The 20173-nt window shown below is 50.0% G+C and overlaps 1 protein-coding gene and 1 long non-coding RNA gene across 3 annotated transcripts in view; both read left to right on the forward strand.

The window, feature by feature from the left end:
• MAPK4 (mitogen-activated protein kinase 4) overlaps positions 1-20173 on the forward strand; it is a 169287-nt gene that overhangs the window by 142721 nt on the left and 6393 nt on the right. For both annotated transcript variants that reach the window (XM_055558878.1, XM_055558879.1), the window contains 3 exons: positions 13641-13785; positions 15276-15437; positions 19420-19621. In XM_055558878.1, coding sequence (XP_055414853.1) covers positions 13641-13785; positions 15276-15437; positions 19420-19621 — 509 coding nt within the window. The remainder of the gene's footprint in view (positions 1-13640; positions 13786-15275; positions 15438-19419; positions 19622-20173) is intronic.
• LOC129635755 (uncharacterized) lies at positions 5001-8194 on the forward strand. Its single transcript, XR_008706437.1, has 2 exons — positions 5001-5119; positions 7505-8194. It is a non-coding gene; the product is annotated as an uncharacterized LOC129635755 (long non-coding RNA).

Consider the following 20173-nt stretch of genomic DNA (forward strand, 5'->3'; position numbering starts at 1 on the left):
TCAAAGGCTGGCCCCCAGACCAATAGCGTCAGCATCACCTGGAACTTTTTAGACAAGCGCATCCTCTGGCTCTGCTGCAGACTCACTGACTCTGAAACTCTGAGGGTGGAGCCAGGGCTCTGAGTTTAACAAGCCCTCCAGGTGATTCTGATACCTGCTTCAGTTTGAGAATTGCTGATGTAGAGCATCACGAAGCTGTTCAAAACAAGACAGGGCTCCTTCACAGCTTCAGCACTTAACTAGCTGGGTCACCGTATCTTTATCTAAACCTTACTTTGTGCGTGCTTAGACGCTTTAGTCCTGTCTGACTCTTTGTGACCCTATGGACTGTAGTCCCTGCCAGGCTTCTCTGTCCATGGGATTCCCCAGGCAAGTATACTCGAGTGGATTACCATGCCCTCCTCCAGGGGATCTTCCTGACCCAGGGATCAAACCCAGGTCTCCTGTATCTTCTGCATCGCAGGTAGATTCTTTATCCCTGAGCCACCAGGGAAGCCCAAGCCTTACTTTACTTATCTATAAATAGGAATAAAAACACCTGCCCTATGGGAGCAGCAAGTGGACCGCAGAGGTGGGAACTTCTCTGCCCCAGGACTCAGCTAGAACATGACAGCTCAGTAGATGGTTGCTACGCTGGTGATGCAACAAGACTATGGTGAGGTATTCGTTGAAGTTCTGCATGTAAAGTATTGATGCAATGCTTGGCAGGCATCTAGTAAGTGCTTCATGATCATGCGGATTATAGACAGATGATGGTGATGGTTAGGAGTTCCCCTTCTGCAAAATGAGAGGCTTGGTTGAAATGACCTACATCATCCCTTTTAGAGAGGAGTCAGAAGATCAGGTCCACAGCCTCCAACGGTTCTAACTGTGCACCAAAATCTCTAAATGGGGAGGAGAAAGGAGGTTGGTAGGCTGTCATTTTATTCACAGAAGGGAACAGAAGGAAACAGGACAACGTTGGTCACCTGTGCATCTTGGGCCCAACAAGTACAAAGTGTAACTCAGCCATCTAGAGAGTTCTCAAGGGCCCCTGAGTAGCTTGGAGGTTTCCAGGTGAGTCTGGGTCCTAACTCCTCAACGTGAGGCCCCCTATTGGCAGACAGCCCGCAGGTGCAGGGTCGTGGGCCCTGCCCAGTGAGCAGTTTCTCAGAGCTGCTTTGTGGGATGGGCTTGTCCGGGCCAATTAACTTAGTTACAGGAGCTCACCCATATTCCTCTGTCACTCTGAAAAGTGCTAAACCACAGCAAGAGCTCCTTAAAGGACAATAATGCTCTTTCCCTCTGGGAATCAAAATGACAGCTGATCATGGTTTTCATTCTCCTGAAGGCAGAAACCTAGTCAGGGCCTAGGTTACACTACTGGGCCTTGCCCTGTGGGTGGCACATCTCAGGTCAGCAGGAAATCAAATCGGGCAACAAGCTGGCAAGTCTCAGTGTTCGCCTTCCACAGAGTGGCCAGTGGCCTCCAGGGTCGGACCATCCCAACAGCCCTAAAGAGCAAAGAATAGAACCACAGATTCTAAATTAAGAGTATGCTATGAACCCTATGCCCATAAATGTTCATTTATTAAATACATATATTTATTAAATAGTAATATGAAGTGAATAGGTTCTTATAAAAATATAATTTTATCAAAATTGGACTCAAAAAGAACACCTCAACAATGCAATAACCATTAAAGAAACTAAATCAGTAGTTAAAAAGCTCACAACGAAAACCTCGGGCCTTATAGTTTACGGGCAAACTTTTAAATAACATAAGTTTAATCAAACTCTCACAGAGAATCTAAAAAGAGGAAATACCCTGCTACATTAAAACATTGTTACCAAAGTCAGAAACAAAGGAGGAAAAAAAAGATCACATGATCTTTTCAACAGATACAGAAAAACATTCTAGAAAATTCAGAGCTGGTAGTATGATAAAAACTCATACTAACTAGGAAGAAGAGGATTTCCTTCACTGAAAAATGGTTTCTACCAAAAATCTCAACAATGTTTTATTTAACAATGAAATGTTAAAAACCTTTTTTAAAAGCTAGGAACATGCTAAGGTTGTCACTTACTGCTCATCATTGAGCTAGTCCTGGCAAGCAAAATAAGGCAAAACTGTTATTATTCACAGATGATTTGGCTGTGTAAATAAAGCCTCAATCTACAGCCAAATTAATAGATTTAATAAAAAGACTTTAGTAGTGTTACTGAATATAAAATCAATATATAAAATTCAACTTCATTTCTATACACTGGCTGAAAGCAGAAAACATAATCTTAAATAATATACCATTATAATATATATAGCAATTATATAATTGCTATATTATAGCATTATATATAGAGCAATCAAACAATATGTGGTAACTTGGTGATTCAGTTCATACCTGGAGTTAGGACAAACCTCACAGGTTAAGGGCATTCCCCCCACAGAACTACCTACACTTCAACCACAAACTCAGGGTTTCCCAGCCCACTTACAAAAATAACCAACTAGCTACATATTTGAGGACTCCCATACCCCCTCGCTTGAACAATTCACAAAACTCGGGAAAGCCCTATACTTAAAATAGGACTTGTTAAAGCTAATCCAATAAACTTCAGATATAGAACACAACCAGCCAAAAGACGAGGCCCATGGGGCAAGGTCTGCTGCTGCTAAGTCGCTTCAGTTGTGTCCGACTCTTAGCTACCCCATGGACTGCAGCCTACCAGGCTCCTCTGTCCATGGGATTTGCCATGAGTACTGGAGTGGGTTGTCATTGCCTTCTCCGGGGCAAAGTCTAGGAGGGTCCCAAATGTGAAGCTTCTTGGTCACCCTCTTAGCAAATTGATGTGTATCACCAACCAGGGACTCTTACTTAACTTTCAGTGTCCAGGGTTTTAACTGTGGATATGTTTACATGGTTTGCAGCGACTTCTACATAGAGTTAAGTTAGTGCCAGCATCTTGGTGTAGGAATAACTTCTAGGAATACCTCTGTGGCTCACCAAATCAACTCATGAGTGTCACGACAAAACAGCAGGGCCCACCCTATATAGCTCACAGAACATAACGAGTAGGACATCACGGACAACCGGGTTGATGAGTGTCATGGATTCAAAGAATAGATGTTTAGTCACCATGTAAGAAAATTGGAAATGCCCCCCAAATCTCACAGCTCATAAGCAAAAGAATATCTAAGTAAGGTTTTTCCCAAATTTGACAATAATCTTGAAAATGTATACGACATTGGTGATAACTAGTTTTGAAGGTAAAAAACTTCTAGACTATCTACCCAACTAAAGAATTGACTGTATTAGAGGAAAGACTGAGTTATCTTTTCAATTATCTGTCAAACACTGAATTAGCTTTAAATTCTGCCTGTAAAAATTATTACAAAACTGTCATAGACAAGATCAGAGATTATGAAATCCATTCACGTGTTTGCTACCCGCACTTTGCCAAGCAGCTAATTAGTAAAAATGTTCTTTTTATGAATGTTGTGATGTTTGTGCTATTTGCCAGCTTTTCAGAATTTTTAATTTGCTGCACTTTTCTGATTCAAAAATAAATATTCACTTCCGTACCCAATTTTGTGTTCATAACTTCTAAGGACCACCCCCGCCCCCCCGAGCATGGATCCACCCTGCCCCCTTTCTGCTCCTTTCTTCACTTGGTGCCTGCCTCCTCCCCTCTCTGTCCCTCACCCAGCGTTGACTTGTTGCTAGTTTAATGATTGTCTTTGCAGTTGAGCCAGCTAACTCACTGTCTAGAATTGGGCTGTAAGCTCCTTGAGGATAGTCCCCTAACTTAGAGCATCACGCCCAGGGCCAGCACCACCAGAAACACTGAAGAAATGCTGTCAAAATACCTGTCTGAAATGGGACCGGTGTTCCCTGGCACAGGTGACTCGGGCAGCCTCTCAGCACTGGGACACTTCTAAAGAAGGCTCATGCCGGAGACCTGCAGCTTTTGTAGGAAGGGAAGGGTTTCTGCAGAAAGGATGTGGCCCCTGATGGATAACTTGAGCCGGCTGGTTGCCTGGTCAGCAAGGAGAGAAGACCCTTCTCGAGGTCAGGGTTGGGCAGGGTTACTGAGCCTGCATTCAGACCCTGCCAGAAGCAACAGAGGAGAAGGGCTGGAGTCTGCAGTCTCCCCTCCACCCTGCTGCCTGTTTGCGCTCTGGGCAGTGGGCTGGCCTCGGTGCCTGCACTCCCCACACCTCTAATGGCTTCTGTAACAGGCAACACCTCTGCCTTGGCTCAGCAAGTCCAGTGGCCCTGGCCCTAGGAGGCTCAGAGATAAACGGGGGAGGAAGTACGTTTCCATCCACATGGAGCACACTCAGCAGCGGCCACGGTGACCGTGGAAGACGGGGAAAATGGGCCAGTGTGTTTCCTCTCCCAGGTAAACACATTAACAAGGACCTTACCTGGGACTTCCCACAGCGCATCCTGAGAACAACTGGTCCCTAAGATGCACCTAGAAAAGAGAAGTAGTTACATGGACAGAGAGAAGTGCCAAAGACTGCATCCTTAGCCCCTGAGACGGTAAAAAAAAACTTACTAGCCGCTGCCAACCTGTCCCAGGGTGTTTGTCCACACGCCTTACCTGCCCCTAGTAGCCTCTCTGGGGTGTGGACCCATCTGGGGAAATACTGCCCTCACTATAAGCAGCAACTGTGGGTGAGACTCTCCAGGACAGGCGGGTAGTCAAATTCAGCAGTCGTGGGGAGTTTCGGGCTGCTTCTACCAACATCTACCGGTAGCGACTTCCTTCTAACACACAGGCGTCCTTCCCCTGGTCAGGGGCCTTCCTGCATCAGGAGCCCTGAATGACCACCACCTCCTCCCCCTGACTCCTCCCCTTCTTGGGACTGGGAGAGAGGGATTTCTAACACCTGCAGCCCAAGGCCTGACCCCTCCCACTGTCATCTGTGAAGTGAAGCCACCTGGATGCTCTCAAATCTGCCTTCTAAGTTCTACCTGATCCTGGATGGAAACAAGCAAGGCCACGAGGGCTCTCTCTTCCTTTTCTTAGCCGATTGATTCTGTCTTTGTTACCTTCAATAAAGGTGGTGGTTTACACCCCAGAGCCTTCAGAGAAGGGGAGTTGCCCAACGAAGTGCCTTTCATTCTTCTGGGTATGCTCTCCCCGCAAGCTGAACAAGGGGGAATTTTAACCTTCCGTGAGGGGATGGGTGAGCAGAAATGAGGTTGGGGGGGAGGCTGGGAGCAGGAGAGGGACTTTGGAGACTGGACTGTCCTCTGGGGGACTTGGTGACCTTGGCACTGTGTCACCGACCTTCTGCCCCAGCTTCCCACCCCCTCCCATCAGGAACAGTAACAGCACCCACCTTGTGAGCATACGTGTGTGCTAAGTCGGTTCGGTCATCTCCGACTCTGAGCGACCCTATGGACAGTAGCCCACCAGGCTCCTCTGTCCATGGGGATTTTCCAGGCAAGAATACTGGAGTGGGTTGCCATTTCCTTCTCCAGGGGATCTTCCTGACCCAGGGATGAAACCGCGTCTCTCATGTCTCCTGCGTTGCCAGGCAGGAGCGCCTGCCAACTAGTGCCACCTGGGAAGCCCCCACCTTATGAAACTGATAATCAAATGAAAGGACGCAGAGCTCAGGTGGTACCTATGGCGACCCACTCCAGTACTCTTGCCTGGAAAATCCCATGGACAGAGGAGCCTGGAAGGCTGCAGTCCGTGGGGTCGCTGAGTCGGACACGACTGAGCGACTTCACTTTCACTTGTCACTTTCATGCACTGGAGAAGGAAATGGCAACCCACTCCAGTGTTCTTGCCTGGAGAATCCCAGGGACGGAGGAGCCTGGTGGGCTGCCGTCTATGGGGTCACGCAGAGTCGGACACGACTGAAGCGACTTAGCAGCAGCAGCAGCAGGACGTGGTCAGCTCCTGGCAAACATGACTATTGTCTGCGTCACTCAATAGTGCTTTGGGGGGTGAATATTCTCTTTCTTTTTTGAGAGTGAATTAGAAGGGATTGCACTAAAGCCCTGAATCTGACCTCTAGGTTGGCCCCAAGGGCCCAGCTCCCAGCATCAAGGTCACATCAAACAGAAATCCACAGCCACATCTCACATCTGAGGGAGCCCCTAGATTTCAGAGGGCTGGACTTGAACGTGGCAGCTACCTTTGTCCCGCAATTCAAACATGTCCCACAAACTTCAAAATAATCTCCCCTTGACCGGTGATCAGTGTCTAAAATTCCACCACGGGCGTATCAATCATTCCTTTGGCTTAGATTTTTATCCAAGTCAGTCACCTCGTTGAAAGTGAGCATCTACCCTAGAAAAAACAGCCTTCAGTGCCTCCCCTTCCATGGAGTTGTGATCTGGAGATAAAGAGGTCCAGGATCACAAAGGCTTACCAGCTAAGCCAAGCAGAGGGGAGGGACCTGCAAGAATTTCCCCAGAGAGAAAATGAAAAAAGAAATACCTTCCAGGGTTGTCAGGAGGTCAGCTGAGTTAATGCTGCCAAACTCCCTTGTGCCTAACGGGGACTCAACAAACTTTCATTCCCTTCTCCTCCTAACCTGTTGTCAGTGGTTTACACCTGGGGTTAACGAGGGCCTGAGACGAGGGCTTGCTGGGTGAGCTGGTGAAGGTGAGAGTGTTTCTTTTGGGGACAGGACGGGAGACAGAAAAGGAAGCCTTGGGGCCACTCCTTTGAGTCACTCTGGTCCCTGTTCACTTCCCCACTTGTCACAGAGGCCTTCCTAGACCACCCACCCAGTCCCTCACTGTATCTCCTTACCCTGCTTGACTTTTTATTCCTCACACTCCCTCGGCTGTCTTTCCTACCAAATGCATGTCTACAAGGACTTTGTTTTGCTCTCTGCCAGGATGGAATCTCAGCATTGCCAGTTCGGACCTGATTTGGCCCTGGTCAAACTATTTCTTTTTCTGTGCTGTCTTCATAGGGTCATTTTGATGATTAAATGCACTAATAATAAAGCAGCACTTGGCACAGTGCCAAGCACATCCTAAGTTCTCACTGAATGGCTGGTTATTTTCTAGTAAAATTTTCCTTCCTGTGGGTCAGCCGTCTGGAGAAGACTGCTGTGGCCACTCAGGGAATTCATCTCGAGTGGAGCCAGAAATAGAAGCCTGCACTAATTGGGGAACTGTGAAAATACTGCTTACCTTCCAAAGCCAATGAGCCAGGGATCCCTAGGATACTGGTTCTCAAATATGGCTGCGCATTGGGGTCACCTGGAGAGTTTTAAAAATGACTGATGCCTGGGTGCTCTGCCAGAGACTCTGATGTCATCAGCATGGTTGGTGGCCTAAGCATCAGGATTTGTCTTAAGTTGCCCAAGTGCTTCTAATGTGTATCAGGTTTGAAAGCCGCTGCTCCAGACTGCTGCCAGATTTCCCCCTTGAAAGTCAGCGAGAGACAAGTGTCTAATTATGGCCTGCTGGTTAATGCATCTTCCTAAAAGGGACCATTTGCTCACAGTCCAGCCCATTAAAAACTAATCACTTTGGCCCTGCAGGGTCCCCTCGCTTAGAGATTGCTAGTGACTTCGGTGCAGATTTCTAGGACTCCAGCACCCCGCAAAGGAAATCCTGGAGGCCAGCAGCACAAGCAAATGGGGAAACTGAGGCTGGAGCAGCTGCACCAGGCCTTCGTCCACCCAGCCCAGCCCTGGTCCTGGCAAGGACGGCGGTATTAGAACTGGCGATCCAAACAAACGAAACATTTTGTCATGTCTTGCACTGTAACAGAACTCAGAGCTGATGATTAGGATCCCAGAGGGATAACATGCAAAGCTTTTATCTGTGACGCGAGCTCTAGTTGAGTGAGAAGACAACCACATTTTAAGAAAGTACTTTTTAAAAAGAAGCTCAGCTCCATTGCTCCCACCTTCCTGCTGTTTAAAGCAGGGAGAAGTACATTATGCTGAGTGAAAGAAGCCAGTCACAGACAGACAGATACTGTATGATCCCGCTTATATGAATAGTCACATTCAATAGAGCCAGAAAGAGTGCTGGTCAACGGGGGCTTTGGGGGCTGGAGTTGGAGAGCTGTTGTTTAATAGGCATTGACTCAGTTTTGCACATGGTTGTGATGCTGGGACAACAATGTGAAGTACTTAATACTACTGAATGTTGTGCTTAAAAACAGTTAAAACGGTGAATTTTATGTGTATTTTACCACGAATAAAAATAAGTCATTTTTTAAAGCAATTCTGATTTTTTTTTAGTGTAAAAGGAAGGGACCACATGGGGGCTGCAGGCCTATAGGAACTTAACTGGGCTTTTGGTTATTTCCATGGAAACTGGGGGAGAGATGAATTTCACTGGAGAGGATCCAGAGCAGGGAGTGGGGAGGGGGCAGCCCTGAGAAAGGAGGGCATCAGATCAGCACTTAAGGGGCATCCACTTTAGAGGTTATTGATGGCTCGGACGGTAAAGAATCTGCCCGCAATGCAGGAGACACGGGTTCAATCCCTAGGTTGGAAAGATCCCCTGCAGAAAGTAATGGCTTACCCACTCCAATATTCTTGCCTGAAGAATTCCATGGACAGAGGAGCCTGGCGGGCTACGGTCCATGGGGTCACAAAGAGTCGGACATGACTGAGCAACTAACACTTTCACTTGAGAAGTTAATGAAAATTCAGAGCAGCTGATTTAACCACACTGTTCACCATGTGTATTTTAGCTGCATAAACAGAATGTGCATGCATGCTCAGTCGTTCAGTGGTGTCCGATTCTTTGCAACCCATGGGCTGTAGCCCACCAGGCTTCTTTGTCCACGGAATTTTCCAGGCAAGAACACTGGAGTGGGCTGCCACTTCCTTCTCCAGGGGATATTCCAGATTCAGAGGTGGAACCCACGTCTCCTGCATTAGCAGGCAGATTCTTTACCACTGGGCCACCAGGGAAGCTGTAAACAGAACGTACCCGGTGACTTACCAATGATTGTATTGTACACTGGGCTTGTAAGACTGTGCGTTCCTTCCCTCAGCTTGAGAGAGTCCCTGCTGCATATCTTCATGGAAATGAGTTTAACAGAATGAGTTTGGAGTCAGCAAGAAGAAAGGTGATTCCACTGTGGTGTTCTTTATCTTTTAAAAGGCTTCTAACATGCCTGATGTGGATATTGGCACAAATAAGAATTATACCTTCGGAGGAAGGAGGCTGTGGAGAGGGAGGCAGTGTATTTCTGCTTAAACTGGGCCTCTGAGAAGGTGGTGTTTTTCTAAATGATCTTTTGATGAGTGCTTGTAACACAAAGAATTAACCCCTATTACAGGTCAGCCTGCTGCTGAGTTAGAGAAATCTGCCTGGCCTGTGAGCAAGGCATTAATCCCTTGGGCAGGGCAGGATATTAAAGATCATCCAGGGTTTTCCTGGTTCAAATGCAGTCCCCCAACCTGCAGCATCGGTACCACCTTGTTGGCCTGATGAAATGGAATCTGCACGTGTTCAGCCCAGGTCCCCAAGAATTCAAGTGCAAGCCAGAGTCCGAGGATCTGCGGCCTGCAGGGTGCTGCTGGCTCATCTCCCATGAGCTTGTCCATCCCTGTCTGCCTGGGAGCCCAGCCCCACCCTGCGACAGCCTGGTGGATGCGAGGGCTCTTTTTCTTCGAAAGGCAGTTCAGCCATCTATTCAGATCACAGGGACTACATCGTCCCAAACTGGCGCTGCATCCCAGCTGTGCTGCTTGCAGCCTGGGTGACCATGGATAGGTTGCTTACCCTCTCTGTGCTTCCGATTCCTCCCTGTCAAATGACTGCCATAAGAGTCCCTAACTCATGGGGTTGTCTCAGGGATTAAAAGAGTTAATCCCTAGGAAGCATGAGAGCAGTTCGAGTATCTCAGTAAGCGTGAGCTATTATTATACTGCCTGGATTCCTGCCTCATGCCATGGCTCACGTCTGTCCCTAGAGCCTCAGAGAACAAGCTTAACTCCCCATCTGTATGACAGCCCTGTGTACGTTCAGAGGCAGCTCTCATGTCCTCCTCTGCAATATTCCCCAGGCTCTAAGCGCCCCGTCTTTCCCATTCCTTGGGTGACGTGCTTTGATTTCCACAGCACATCCGTCGGGAGCTCTTCTGAGAACTTGCACCTCCACAAAATCACAGCATCCATGCCACAGCCCTGTTGACCCCCTCAAGCTCAAAAGTTCTTACTTCTCCGTAGCCTGATAACTCTTTCCCTTGACCCAGTTTCTTCTAGATCAGAGAGGATCCATGTGTGCATTCCTCCCCTCTTCCAGGGAAGTGTGGTGCCCAGGGGCCTTCCTGAACCTGTTAACCCCCGGCTACCCAGAGAGCACCTGAGTTGCAAGCCTCTCCAGGCTTCCCGCAGCCACTGCCAGGGCTCCACGAACGGCCCTCCCTCTAGTGGAGTCTGCAGGAGCCCTACCACGGGCACAGGCCTCCCCAGGACCTTCCATAGAAATCCCCGTCCTACCCACCTCCCCTCCTTGCCCAACCCCACCCCCAGGTCTGCCCTGACCCAGAAATGCCCGCACCCCTCTGTTCCCATCCCTCCCTCCCCAGGGCTCCTTTTGCTCCAGAGCCTGGCATAAGCCACAGGAAGAAAGTGAGTTAGTCGCTTAGTCATGTCCAACTCTTTGCCACCCCCTGGACAGTAGCCCGCCAGGCTTCTCTCTCCATCAGATTTCCTAGGCAGAAATGTTGGTGTGGGTAGCCATTCCCTTCTCCACGGCATCTTCCTGACCCAGGGATCAAACCCACATCTCCTGCATGGCAGGCAGATTCTTAACCTCTGTCCTATGGCTCCTGAAACACATCAGGGGCAGCCTTGCCTCTGCAAACATCTTTTACATTCAGGGCAGGTGCTTCAGAAGGAAGCCCCCTGCATCCACTTCAGCCCCAGATTCTGCAGATAGACAGGTGTTAATTATAGGGAATTCCATAACAGCCTGCTCACTGACACATCAGAGTAAACTCCCCTCGGTATCTTCCCCAATGGGCACTCTGCTTTTGCCTTCCTCTGACACTCTTACCTTCTGGCTGGAGAATAACACTGGGCCATTCTTTATTTATAACCCACCCACCCAGATGTGCGCACCTACAGTTGGGCTTGTCTCTCATTTTGAGACTCAGACTTAAACTCACGAGCTACTCTCCATACAACCACAGGGATGAGTCCAGATGCATTAGGCTAAGCAAAGGAATTTCAACTCAAAAGGCTACACACTGTGACTCCATTTATATGCATTCTGTACAAGGCAAAACTAAGGAGATGGAAAAGAGTGGCTTCTAAGGAACTGGGGCTGGGGGTGACCCGAAGCAGGCAGGAGGGGATTGTGTGAGATAATAGATTGTTATACATCTTGATTGTGATGGTGGTTACACGATTTTAGACTTTGTCAAAACTCATGGAACTATACACTAAAAAGTGAATTTTACTGTTTATAAATTATACATCAATAAACCTGGCTTTAAAAAAAATTACACTTGCCAGTCCTTTCTGGAACAAGGCAAAGTGTAAGGCAAAAGCCATCAACTTTTGTAAACTCCTCACCCACTGCTGAAAGTGGGAATTGGATCTCCCTGTAAAATCAGGTCTGTTAAAGAAAGGGATCAGTGGTTCCTCCAGTAGGGGCCCCATTTTGAAAGGGCTCTGGCCATGCGAGACTTTCTTTACTCATTCATCCGTCCATCCACTCAACAGTGTTCATTGGACATTTCCTAAGAGGCAGACTTGGGACAGAAACGAGCAAGGCAGAAACGGCTGTGAAACAAGATACAGCCTCTGCCCATGAGGGGGGAATTGTCCAGTGGTCCTGGGGGTTGAGTGGGTGAGGCAGGTGGGATGGGAACAGCAGAGAAGTAAAGTGCTCAGTCGTGTCCCACTCTTTGCCACCCCAGGGACTGCAGTCCCCCAGACTCCTCTGTTCATGGGATTTTCCAGGCAAGAATACTGGAGTGGGTTGCCACTTCCTCCTCTAGGGGATATTCCCTACCTAGAAATCAAACCCACATCCCCTGAATTGCAGGCAGTCTTTTACCACTGAGCCACCAGGGAAGCCCCAGAGAAGTAAAGAAACAGAGACAAAACAGGGATGGTGGAACTCCTGGGAGGGGGCATTCAACTTCACCCCAGGGAGCTGGGGAGCTTCTGAGAGGAAGCAGGCCTGCATGAGTTAGCTAGGAAGGACAACGGGTGTGAAGACACCCATCCCTGGAAGGTACACACGCAAAGGCCCAAAGGACAGAGAAAGGGGGCACATTTTAAAAATTACAAGGAGCTCATTTGGGAGCCTCGAGGCTGGGGAGTGGGGGTGCTCTAGTCTTTTCTTCCTTTCTTCCGCCAGTTTGAGGTCCCACTCTGAAGAAACATGTGTCACTGAGGAGAGAAAACTGCTGTAACTGAGGGCTCTCGGGTTTTAAACACAATAAATCTTTGCTCAACAAGTGAAGAGATTTCAGATTAACTGATTAAAAGCTCCAGGGGACTTGAGCTTCCTAACTTTTCCTCTGTTTTAACCTGGGTCTGTGATACTTTCTACTTCAGCAGAAAAGGAAAATTAGATGCCAAATTGGAAATTACAACAGCAAATAACAAAATGTTCCCTAGACTCCCTGACTGGATACCCCTGGTGCTAACTGTCTGACCTTGACCACCAAATAGGTCTGTTTTCTTCACTTTAGAGAGACCGTTCCAGGTAATGCAAACAGACATTTTGCAGATTTCACTGTTGCACATGCTTTCTGAATTACACAGAGAACAGTTTCCACATGGCCTGGCTATACTTCCCTAAAGCACCTATGACGTCATTATTTCCCATAGGAAGGGCTTCCACCCCAGGCCACACACTGAGCAGTGGCTGAAATCAGCTAGAGCATCCACCCCACACTCTGTAGAACTCCCAGAACCCTCTGGGCCAACCAAAGCTGTGTCCAGTCTGCCCTTTAGGGCTGCTCCCCAAAGCCCTTCACCCACACCCATGATGAAGCTGGCTTCGTCCATTCCCAGCAGAAGATTGGTGTCTGGCATTGTAGCAGAATTAATTTAATCATAAGCACCAAAGCAACTGGCTTGATTTCAATTTTCCAGCTATTTCTGAGATTCAGCCCACTGAATAAATGAAATTCCAGTTTCTTGTCATTACTCTGTTGATGGTGACAATGAACTCGAGTACGGCTCCTGTTTATCCATCTTCTTACTAGACGAGGGTAGAGTGTTATGTGTTCTTACATCAAGATGGGCTGGGAAAGCGTTGCTCCTTAAATAGTAGCATCCTGGATCCCATTCCACCGAACAGAAGAACTCCAGGGCCTCATAAGATTCCCCCACCAAACTCTTTGAGCCCCTCAAACCTGCCTGAACCCCTCTAAACAGATGATCAACAGGAAGGATGGAGAGTGAAAGGGGTCTTTTCTCCCTGAGAAGGGACAAGAAGAAAGGTATGGGAGGGAGTGATGCTCAGTCATGTTGGACTCTCTGCGATCCCATGGAATTCTCCAGGCCAGAATACTGGAGTGGGTAGCCTTTCCCTTCTCCAAGCAATCTTCCCAACCCAGGGATCGAGCCCAGGTCTCCCGCACTGCAGGCAGATTCTTTACCAGCTGAGCCACCAGGGAAGCCCTGTGGGAGGGAGGGTGTCCACAAATGACTGACCATTGGAAGCTGGGGTTTTGTCTTCCAGGGCTACCTGTCAGAAGGCCTGGTAACGAAGTGGTACCGCTCACCACGCCTACTCCTCTCCCCTAACAACTACACCAAAGCCATCGACATGTGGGCCGCCGGCTGTATCCTGGCTGAGATGCTCACGGGCAGGATGCTCTTTGCTGGTAAGCTGCTACCCGGGGCACCCTCCTACCCCTCTGCTGCAGCTCAATAAAAGGGGGGGAAACATGCTAATCACAAAACCTGCTATCCTCCTCTTTGAGGTTGCCTCTGACTCTGACGGCACTACTTGCAGGCACCTTGTTATCAACTATTTCGGGCAAAATACTGGCTTAAAAAAAAAAAGAAAGAAGAAGAAAAAACTTCTTGAGCACTAAACTTCCAAAATCAAGAAATCGTGTCTTTTCAAACACCTTAAGATTGACCCATGAAAACACCCACCCAACCTTTTCAGCTCCTTTCTTCCCTCTCCCTGCCACTGTGAGAGGTCAGTCTGGACTGCTCATTTAGAGAGGGGACCCCGCCAGGCTCCCAGAGTCCCTGAACCAACTCTACCTGAGTCCACTGCAGGGAGAAGCCAAGTGACTCCTTCAGAGCAGACGCTGATGCTTCGCCACTTTCTGGGTCAGCATTCACAGCATTCGCATGCACTTAGTGCCACACAGGGCATCATCAGGGGGACACGGGAGAGCCCTGCCCTTGGCCTCCAGCTTCTGGAAGACTGGGACCCCAGAGGACTCAGTGATGGTGGGGGTTGCTCTGTGCAGCTGGATGAGTCAGGAAGGAAGACCGGGCTTGGTTGGATTTAACCCAGTAGAGGTGAATGGCAAGGCTACTCATGCAAAAAGGGAAAACAAAAGGAATGGAATGGCCAGAGACCAGAGAGGGCGGCAAAGATTCAGACCTGACCCACCCCAGCAGCATCAAAGCTCTGAAACAGCATCAGCAATGGCCTGGGTGTGGAAGAGGACTTGAGTTTCCGAGAAGCAGAAAGCCTGAAGCTTCTTATGGGTGAAGATGCTATTCATTCCCAGCATGTAGCATGATCCCTGGCAGGGAGAGGACACTCCATAAATATTTGTTGAGTGAACGAATGAGTGACTGAATGAGTGCTTGAATGAGCCATTCCGTTCTGTACCACAGGCCTGGCACGCCCTGTCTTCCTCCCTCTGCCTGGAGGAGCACAAGTCAGTGTGCTCATGACATGTCCCAAACTTAATTTGCTATTCCTGATTTTTTTTTTTTCCCTCCTAATGTGAACCCAAAAGGTAAGACTTATTTTTAGCCTTAAAATCTCTTCCTCACCCAGCCTGGTAAAGGACATGCACAGAGGTGCATGGGAAGGAACGCTTGGAAAGCCTCAGGTCGGACTCCCATCATTTTAGCGTGGGCTGACTCAGGCTGTATGAGGCTAGACCATTCCAGAGGCACAGAATGCTAAGAGAATGGATGGGCCCCAGAGACTAGCCCTTCTTTCTGCATTTGACCAAGCCCCAGAAATTGCAAGCAACTTGCCCACCGTCACCCAGAAGTTAGCAGCAGAATGAACCCAGGGCCCCGGGCTCCCACTGTCCTAGGCTCCTAGGCGCTGGGGTTTCCACACCCACCAGCCCGGTGGGCAGCATGCTTAACCATCTGGCATTTGCCTCCGCAGGGGCTCACGAGCTGGAGCAGATGCAGCTCATCCTGGAGACCGTCCCCGTGATCCGGGAGGAGGACAAGGACGAGCTGCTCAAGGTGATGCCTTCCTTCGTCAGCAGCACCTGGGAGGTGAAGCGGCCGCTGCGCAAGCTGCTCCCGGAAGTGAACAGCGAAGGTACCGCCGCCCGACTGCCCGGCCGGCGTCTGGAGGCTGCACTCGGCGCCCTGGCTTCACCCTGGGGCCCGGGGGCAGGCAGTCTTTTCCAAAAGGACCAGAGTCCCTAGACACAGAAGCGGGGGACCCCCCCTGGCAGCAGGTCTTTGCCCTCGCTGCTTCCAGACCGAGTTCAGCCGTCAGGCCACCCTCAAGGCAGTCACTGCTGGTCCTCCACACTCAACCCTGATTTTGTTTCCTTTTCCTTCTTTCTCACTTGCTTCCATCCCTCTTCTCCACCTCCCTTTACTTTTTCCCCTCTGGAAGGCATGGTACAGTTTCATCAGCTTCCAAGTCTGACCCAGGCTCAGCTCTCCGTTCCACCAGTGACTAGCTGTTTGGCATTGGGCAAACTTAACTTCTCTGCATGTTTCCCTAACTGTAAAATGGGTATATTAATACATGACACATAGGGTCATTGTGATGAGTACATAAAATAGAGTTTGTAAAGTCCTTGGCATAGGATAGTTTCTCCATTATCTGAGATGTCAGAATATCACCAGTCTCATACCTGCTAGAGGCTTCCTTGTTGTTCTTCAGTCGCTAAGTTGTGTCTGACTCTTTGCCACCCCCTGGACTGAAGTATGCCAGGCTCCTCTGTCCTCCACTGTCCCCTAGAATTTACTCAGATTCATATCCAGTGAGTCAGTGATGCTATCTAACCATCTCATCCTCTGCTTGAGGAAATTCCTATATCAGATAGGATATAGGTTTGGCCAATTGTAAGAGAAACCCAGATTCTCAACAACTTAAATAACATTTATTTCTTATTTAAGAAAAAAAAAAAAGAGTTTATTTCTCTCATATAAGAATCTAAAGTAGACAGTCCAGGGCCTCTGAGGTAGACCTGGTCTACAGTCATCCAGAGGTCCAAGCCCCTTCTGTCTTATATCTCTACCACCTTAGGGTGTTGCCCTTACCCCTTGGAGGCAGGTGGGGGAGGAGGGCCTTTAAAGTCATGAGCCAGGATTTGGACACCTCACCTCCATTCATGTCCTGTTGGCCAGAGTGTAAGTCACCTGGCCCCACCTCGCTGCAGTGAGGCTGTGACATGGAAACTTACCCCACTGCCACTGTGTGTCCATTACTCTGAAAGAGGAGAACAGACATGGGTATCAACTACCATCTCTGCCATGCTCACCCCCATCGAAAAACCAAGAACTTGGACTAACAGTGTCTTTGGCCATAATCCCCTGTCAATCAATAAACTGTCTCAGCTTCCCTGCCATCAAGAGAGGCAATTTGATTCCCTACAAATTAAGTCTCAGCCCATCCACATTTTTTTTTTGATTCTTGGGCCTTTGTAGAAATCCTGCCATGTGACAGGAGGTTCAGAATTCTCAGGAATTCTGGATCAGGGGTGAGTCATCCATGTCTCTTCCCAAACCACCACACACACACAGTAGCCCCTCTGAATGTTGTGGGCCTGTCTCAGAGAAACCAGAGACATGATAGATGGTCTACCAGGGAAGATGGATACCTGTCAGAGATGAGCAGATGAAGGAACACATCCTAAGGGGCCAGCGAGAGCTCTGGGGGTTTGGGGAGGGCGTGAGAGCCACCGGGCACAGAGAGGGACAGAGAGCCGGCCCGGAGAGCTGATGAGAGCTGGGATCAGCAGGATCTGATCGTCTGAAGTGAAGCGGGAGTGGTGAGCAAGGCCAAGAGGCCACAAGGCTCTGAATGCCCAGGCAACGTGTGTGGACTGGATCCTGGAGCCAAATAGAGGTTCACGAAAGCCGGGCCGGCTTCACCCTCCCAATGTGCCGGCTTCAACCACAGTTCTCTCATCCGTCTCTGGGCTTGAAAAGTGACCCCGGTCAGCCTGACCTCAGGGGAGAGAGGTATGGCTGAAATGAAACTTCAGTAGGGAAAAGGGTATCACACCCGCCTGCCCCAAAGAGCCAGCTGCTGTCCCTCGGCTCACCCTGGGCTGTCCCTCTGAGGACCTACAGGCCTGGGAAGAGGCTGTCTCTCTAGCTTTCCCCTCGGAGGCACGAAGGACACAGTCTAGGTGGACTGTGTTCCCCAAGCAGCCACCACTGCACAGCCGCAGGACAAGGGAGCAGGCCCGAGACTGCACCCAGAGGGCGTCAGTCCTGAGCTGTGCTGGCAAGAAGCAACTATACCTCAGAGGACAGAGCCGATGAGGAAGCCTCTTCCCAAAACAGGGAGAGGAGCGCTCTGGCCCTGCCCCCCACCCCACCTCTCAATCACCAGAGATGCCCCTCCCTGAGAATCCTTCCAGAAACCCTGGGGGCTCTGAAGAGCCCAGCTGAGAATCTAGTGGGGCCACATAAAAGTCACATGATTGCACAGCTGCTACTGCTAAGTCGCTTCAGTCGTGAATGACTCTGTGCGACCCCATAGATGGCAGCCCACCAGGCTCCTCCACCCATGGGATTTTCCAGGCAAGAGTGCTGGAGTGGGGTGCCATTGCCTTCTCTGAAGCCTCATTATATCAGAAGCACCAAAAAACCCCACCAAAACATGTGGGAGGTTGAACTTGCAGAAGAAGAAAGAGTTGGGGTGTGAGGGCGGTGGTCATGAGTTAAGGGGAAGCCAGTCCTGTAGCTGATAGACCTGAAATCTCCATGGCCTACCTGCTAGCGATGTAGGCACTGATCAACTCAAGTCCAGACAGACGGGGGCCTCTGCCCAGGACACAGGCCTTCTGCCATCTTCGATCAGAGCTTCCAAGGCTCCCCCGGGCACCAACTTCCAGCTGAAGCCAGAGACGGGAAAGAGAGCAGACACACGTGCAGGAGGTTTTGAAGAAGATGGTCTTCATCTGTCAAACCTCCAGGGGCAACATGTGGGAGAAAGAGCTCTGGACCTAGGAGGCCCGGGCTGGCAGACTCTGTCCCCCCGCCTTCCTCCATGGTGACAGCTCTCACTCAGGCTTTCTACTGCTGAGTCCTACAGGAGGAGGGTCCTCCACCGGCTCCCCCCACAGTTGCACTCAACCCACGACACCTGATGGTGGGGGTGGAGATGCCCCCGCCTACCCCCTCCAGGTGGGACCACCTCCGAGGCGTGTCCCACGCTGTCTCTCGGAGGACCCAGTGGAACGGAGCCCCAAGTGCCTTCAGCAGGAACTTCTCACTAGCACGTCCTTGGCTAGCTTCTCCCCCACCCCCTACCGGTGCTTCCTGGGGTCACTGCCACATAAAGTGCCTCCACCCCGTTCCTTGTCTCTGCAGAAATCCAGCCAAAGGCAAAGTTCTAGCCCTGACCTCCCGTAACCAACGGTGACCTTATCTTACAAGTCACTGCAATCCCTCTGTATGTATTGTATGTATGTGGGCAGTCAGTCATGTCCGATTCTTTGCAACCCCATGGACTGTAGCCTGCCAGGCTCCTCTTTCCATGGAATTTTCCAGGCAAGAATACTGGAGTGGGTTGCCATTTCCTGCTCCAGGGGATTTTCCTGACCCAGGGATCGAGCCCACATCTTTTGCGTCTCCTGCATGGGCAGGCAGATTCTTTACCATAAGCGCCACCTGGGAAGACCGTAACTCCTCTGAAAGTAAAAGTAAAAGTCTCTCAGTCCTGCCCGACTCCTTGCGACCCCATGGACTATACAGTCCATGGAATTCTCCAGATCAGAATACTGGAGTGGGTAGCCTATCCCTTCTCCAGGGGATCTTCCCAACCCAGGGATCAAACCGGGGTCTCCTGCAATGCAGGTGGATTCTTTACCAGCTCAGCTACCAGGGTAAGCCCTCTGGACCTCCGTTAATTCATTTGTGGAGTCAGAAAGCAGCATCTGCTCTGAATTTATCCCTAGACTGTGGTGAGGGTCATGAGAAAGGGAACGGGTAAGAAGCCCTTTCACAAATGGAAAAGTACAGACACTCGGGGGCATCCCCAGGCTGAGGAGTCTCATTCTCAGTGTGGCAAGGGCACCAATGACCATCCCATCCTGCTCTGCTCCCCACAGCCATCGACTTTCTGGAGAAGATCCTGACCTTTAACCCCATGGATCGCCTGACCGCCGAGATGGGGCTGCAGCACCCCTACATGAGCCCGTACTCTTGCCCGGAGGATGAGCCCACCTCACAGCACCCCTTCCGCATCGAGGATGAGATTGATGACATCCTGCTGATGGCCGCCAGCCAGAGCCAGCTCTCCAACTGGGACAGGTGCGGCTCCAGGAGCCCCAGCCCTGGAGGTTGGGGTCCATGACCCCATCCTCCCATTTTTACCTGCCTCTGATCCTCTGTGACCTCTCCTTCTGTCTCCCGAGTTCTAAAGTCCATGGGGCGCTTTCCCCAGCTTGTCTTCCCGCCCTTCCCTCCTTGTCCCTAGACGCTCGCTGTAGATGAATAGCCGTGTCCTGCGCGTGCGGTCAGGGGCTGCCTTTGTGCCTCTGCCACCCTCTTTCCCCACCCCAGCTGCACCGCACACCCGGGCTCAACACAGAGTTGGGCAAGCATTTAATGTGCACCCGCGGCTGGAGCTCACATCTTGCAGGCTGGGAATTTGCCCCAGAAAAGCAAAGCACAGCAATGCAAGAAAACAAGGTGCAGTTCACCGTCACACAACACCTTCCTGCTCTTCACACCCTTTGCATCTCCTGAGAAGCCAGTAAAGCAGGCACCATTATCATTATTGCCCACTGATACACGAGGAAGCCACAGCTCAGAGAGGCTGGAGACTGGTGTCGTGTCACAGGGCTAACACCTGGCCACGAG

Source organism: Bubalus kerabau, chromosome 21 (genome assembly GCF_029407905.1).
Source record: "Bubalus kerabau isolate K-KA32 ecotype Philippines breed swamp buffalo chromosome 21, PCC_UOA_SB_1v2, whole genome shotgun sequence".
In the NCBI taxonomy this organism is placed as follows: domain Eukaryota; kingdom Metazoa; phylum Chordata; class Mammalia; order Artiodactyla; family Bovidae; genus Bubalus; species Bubalus kerabau.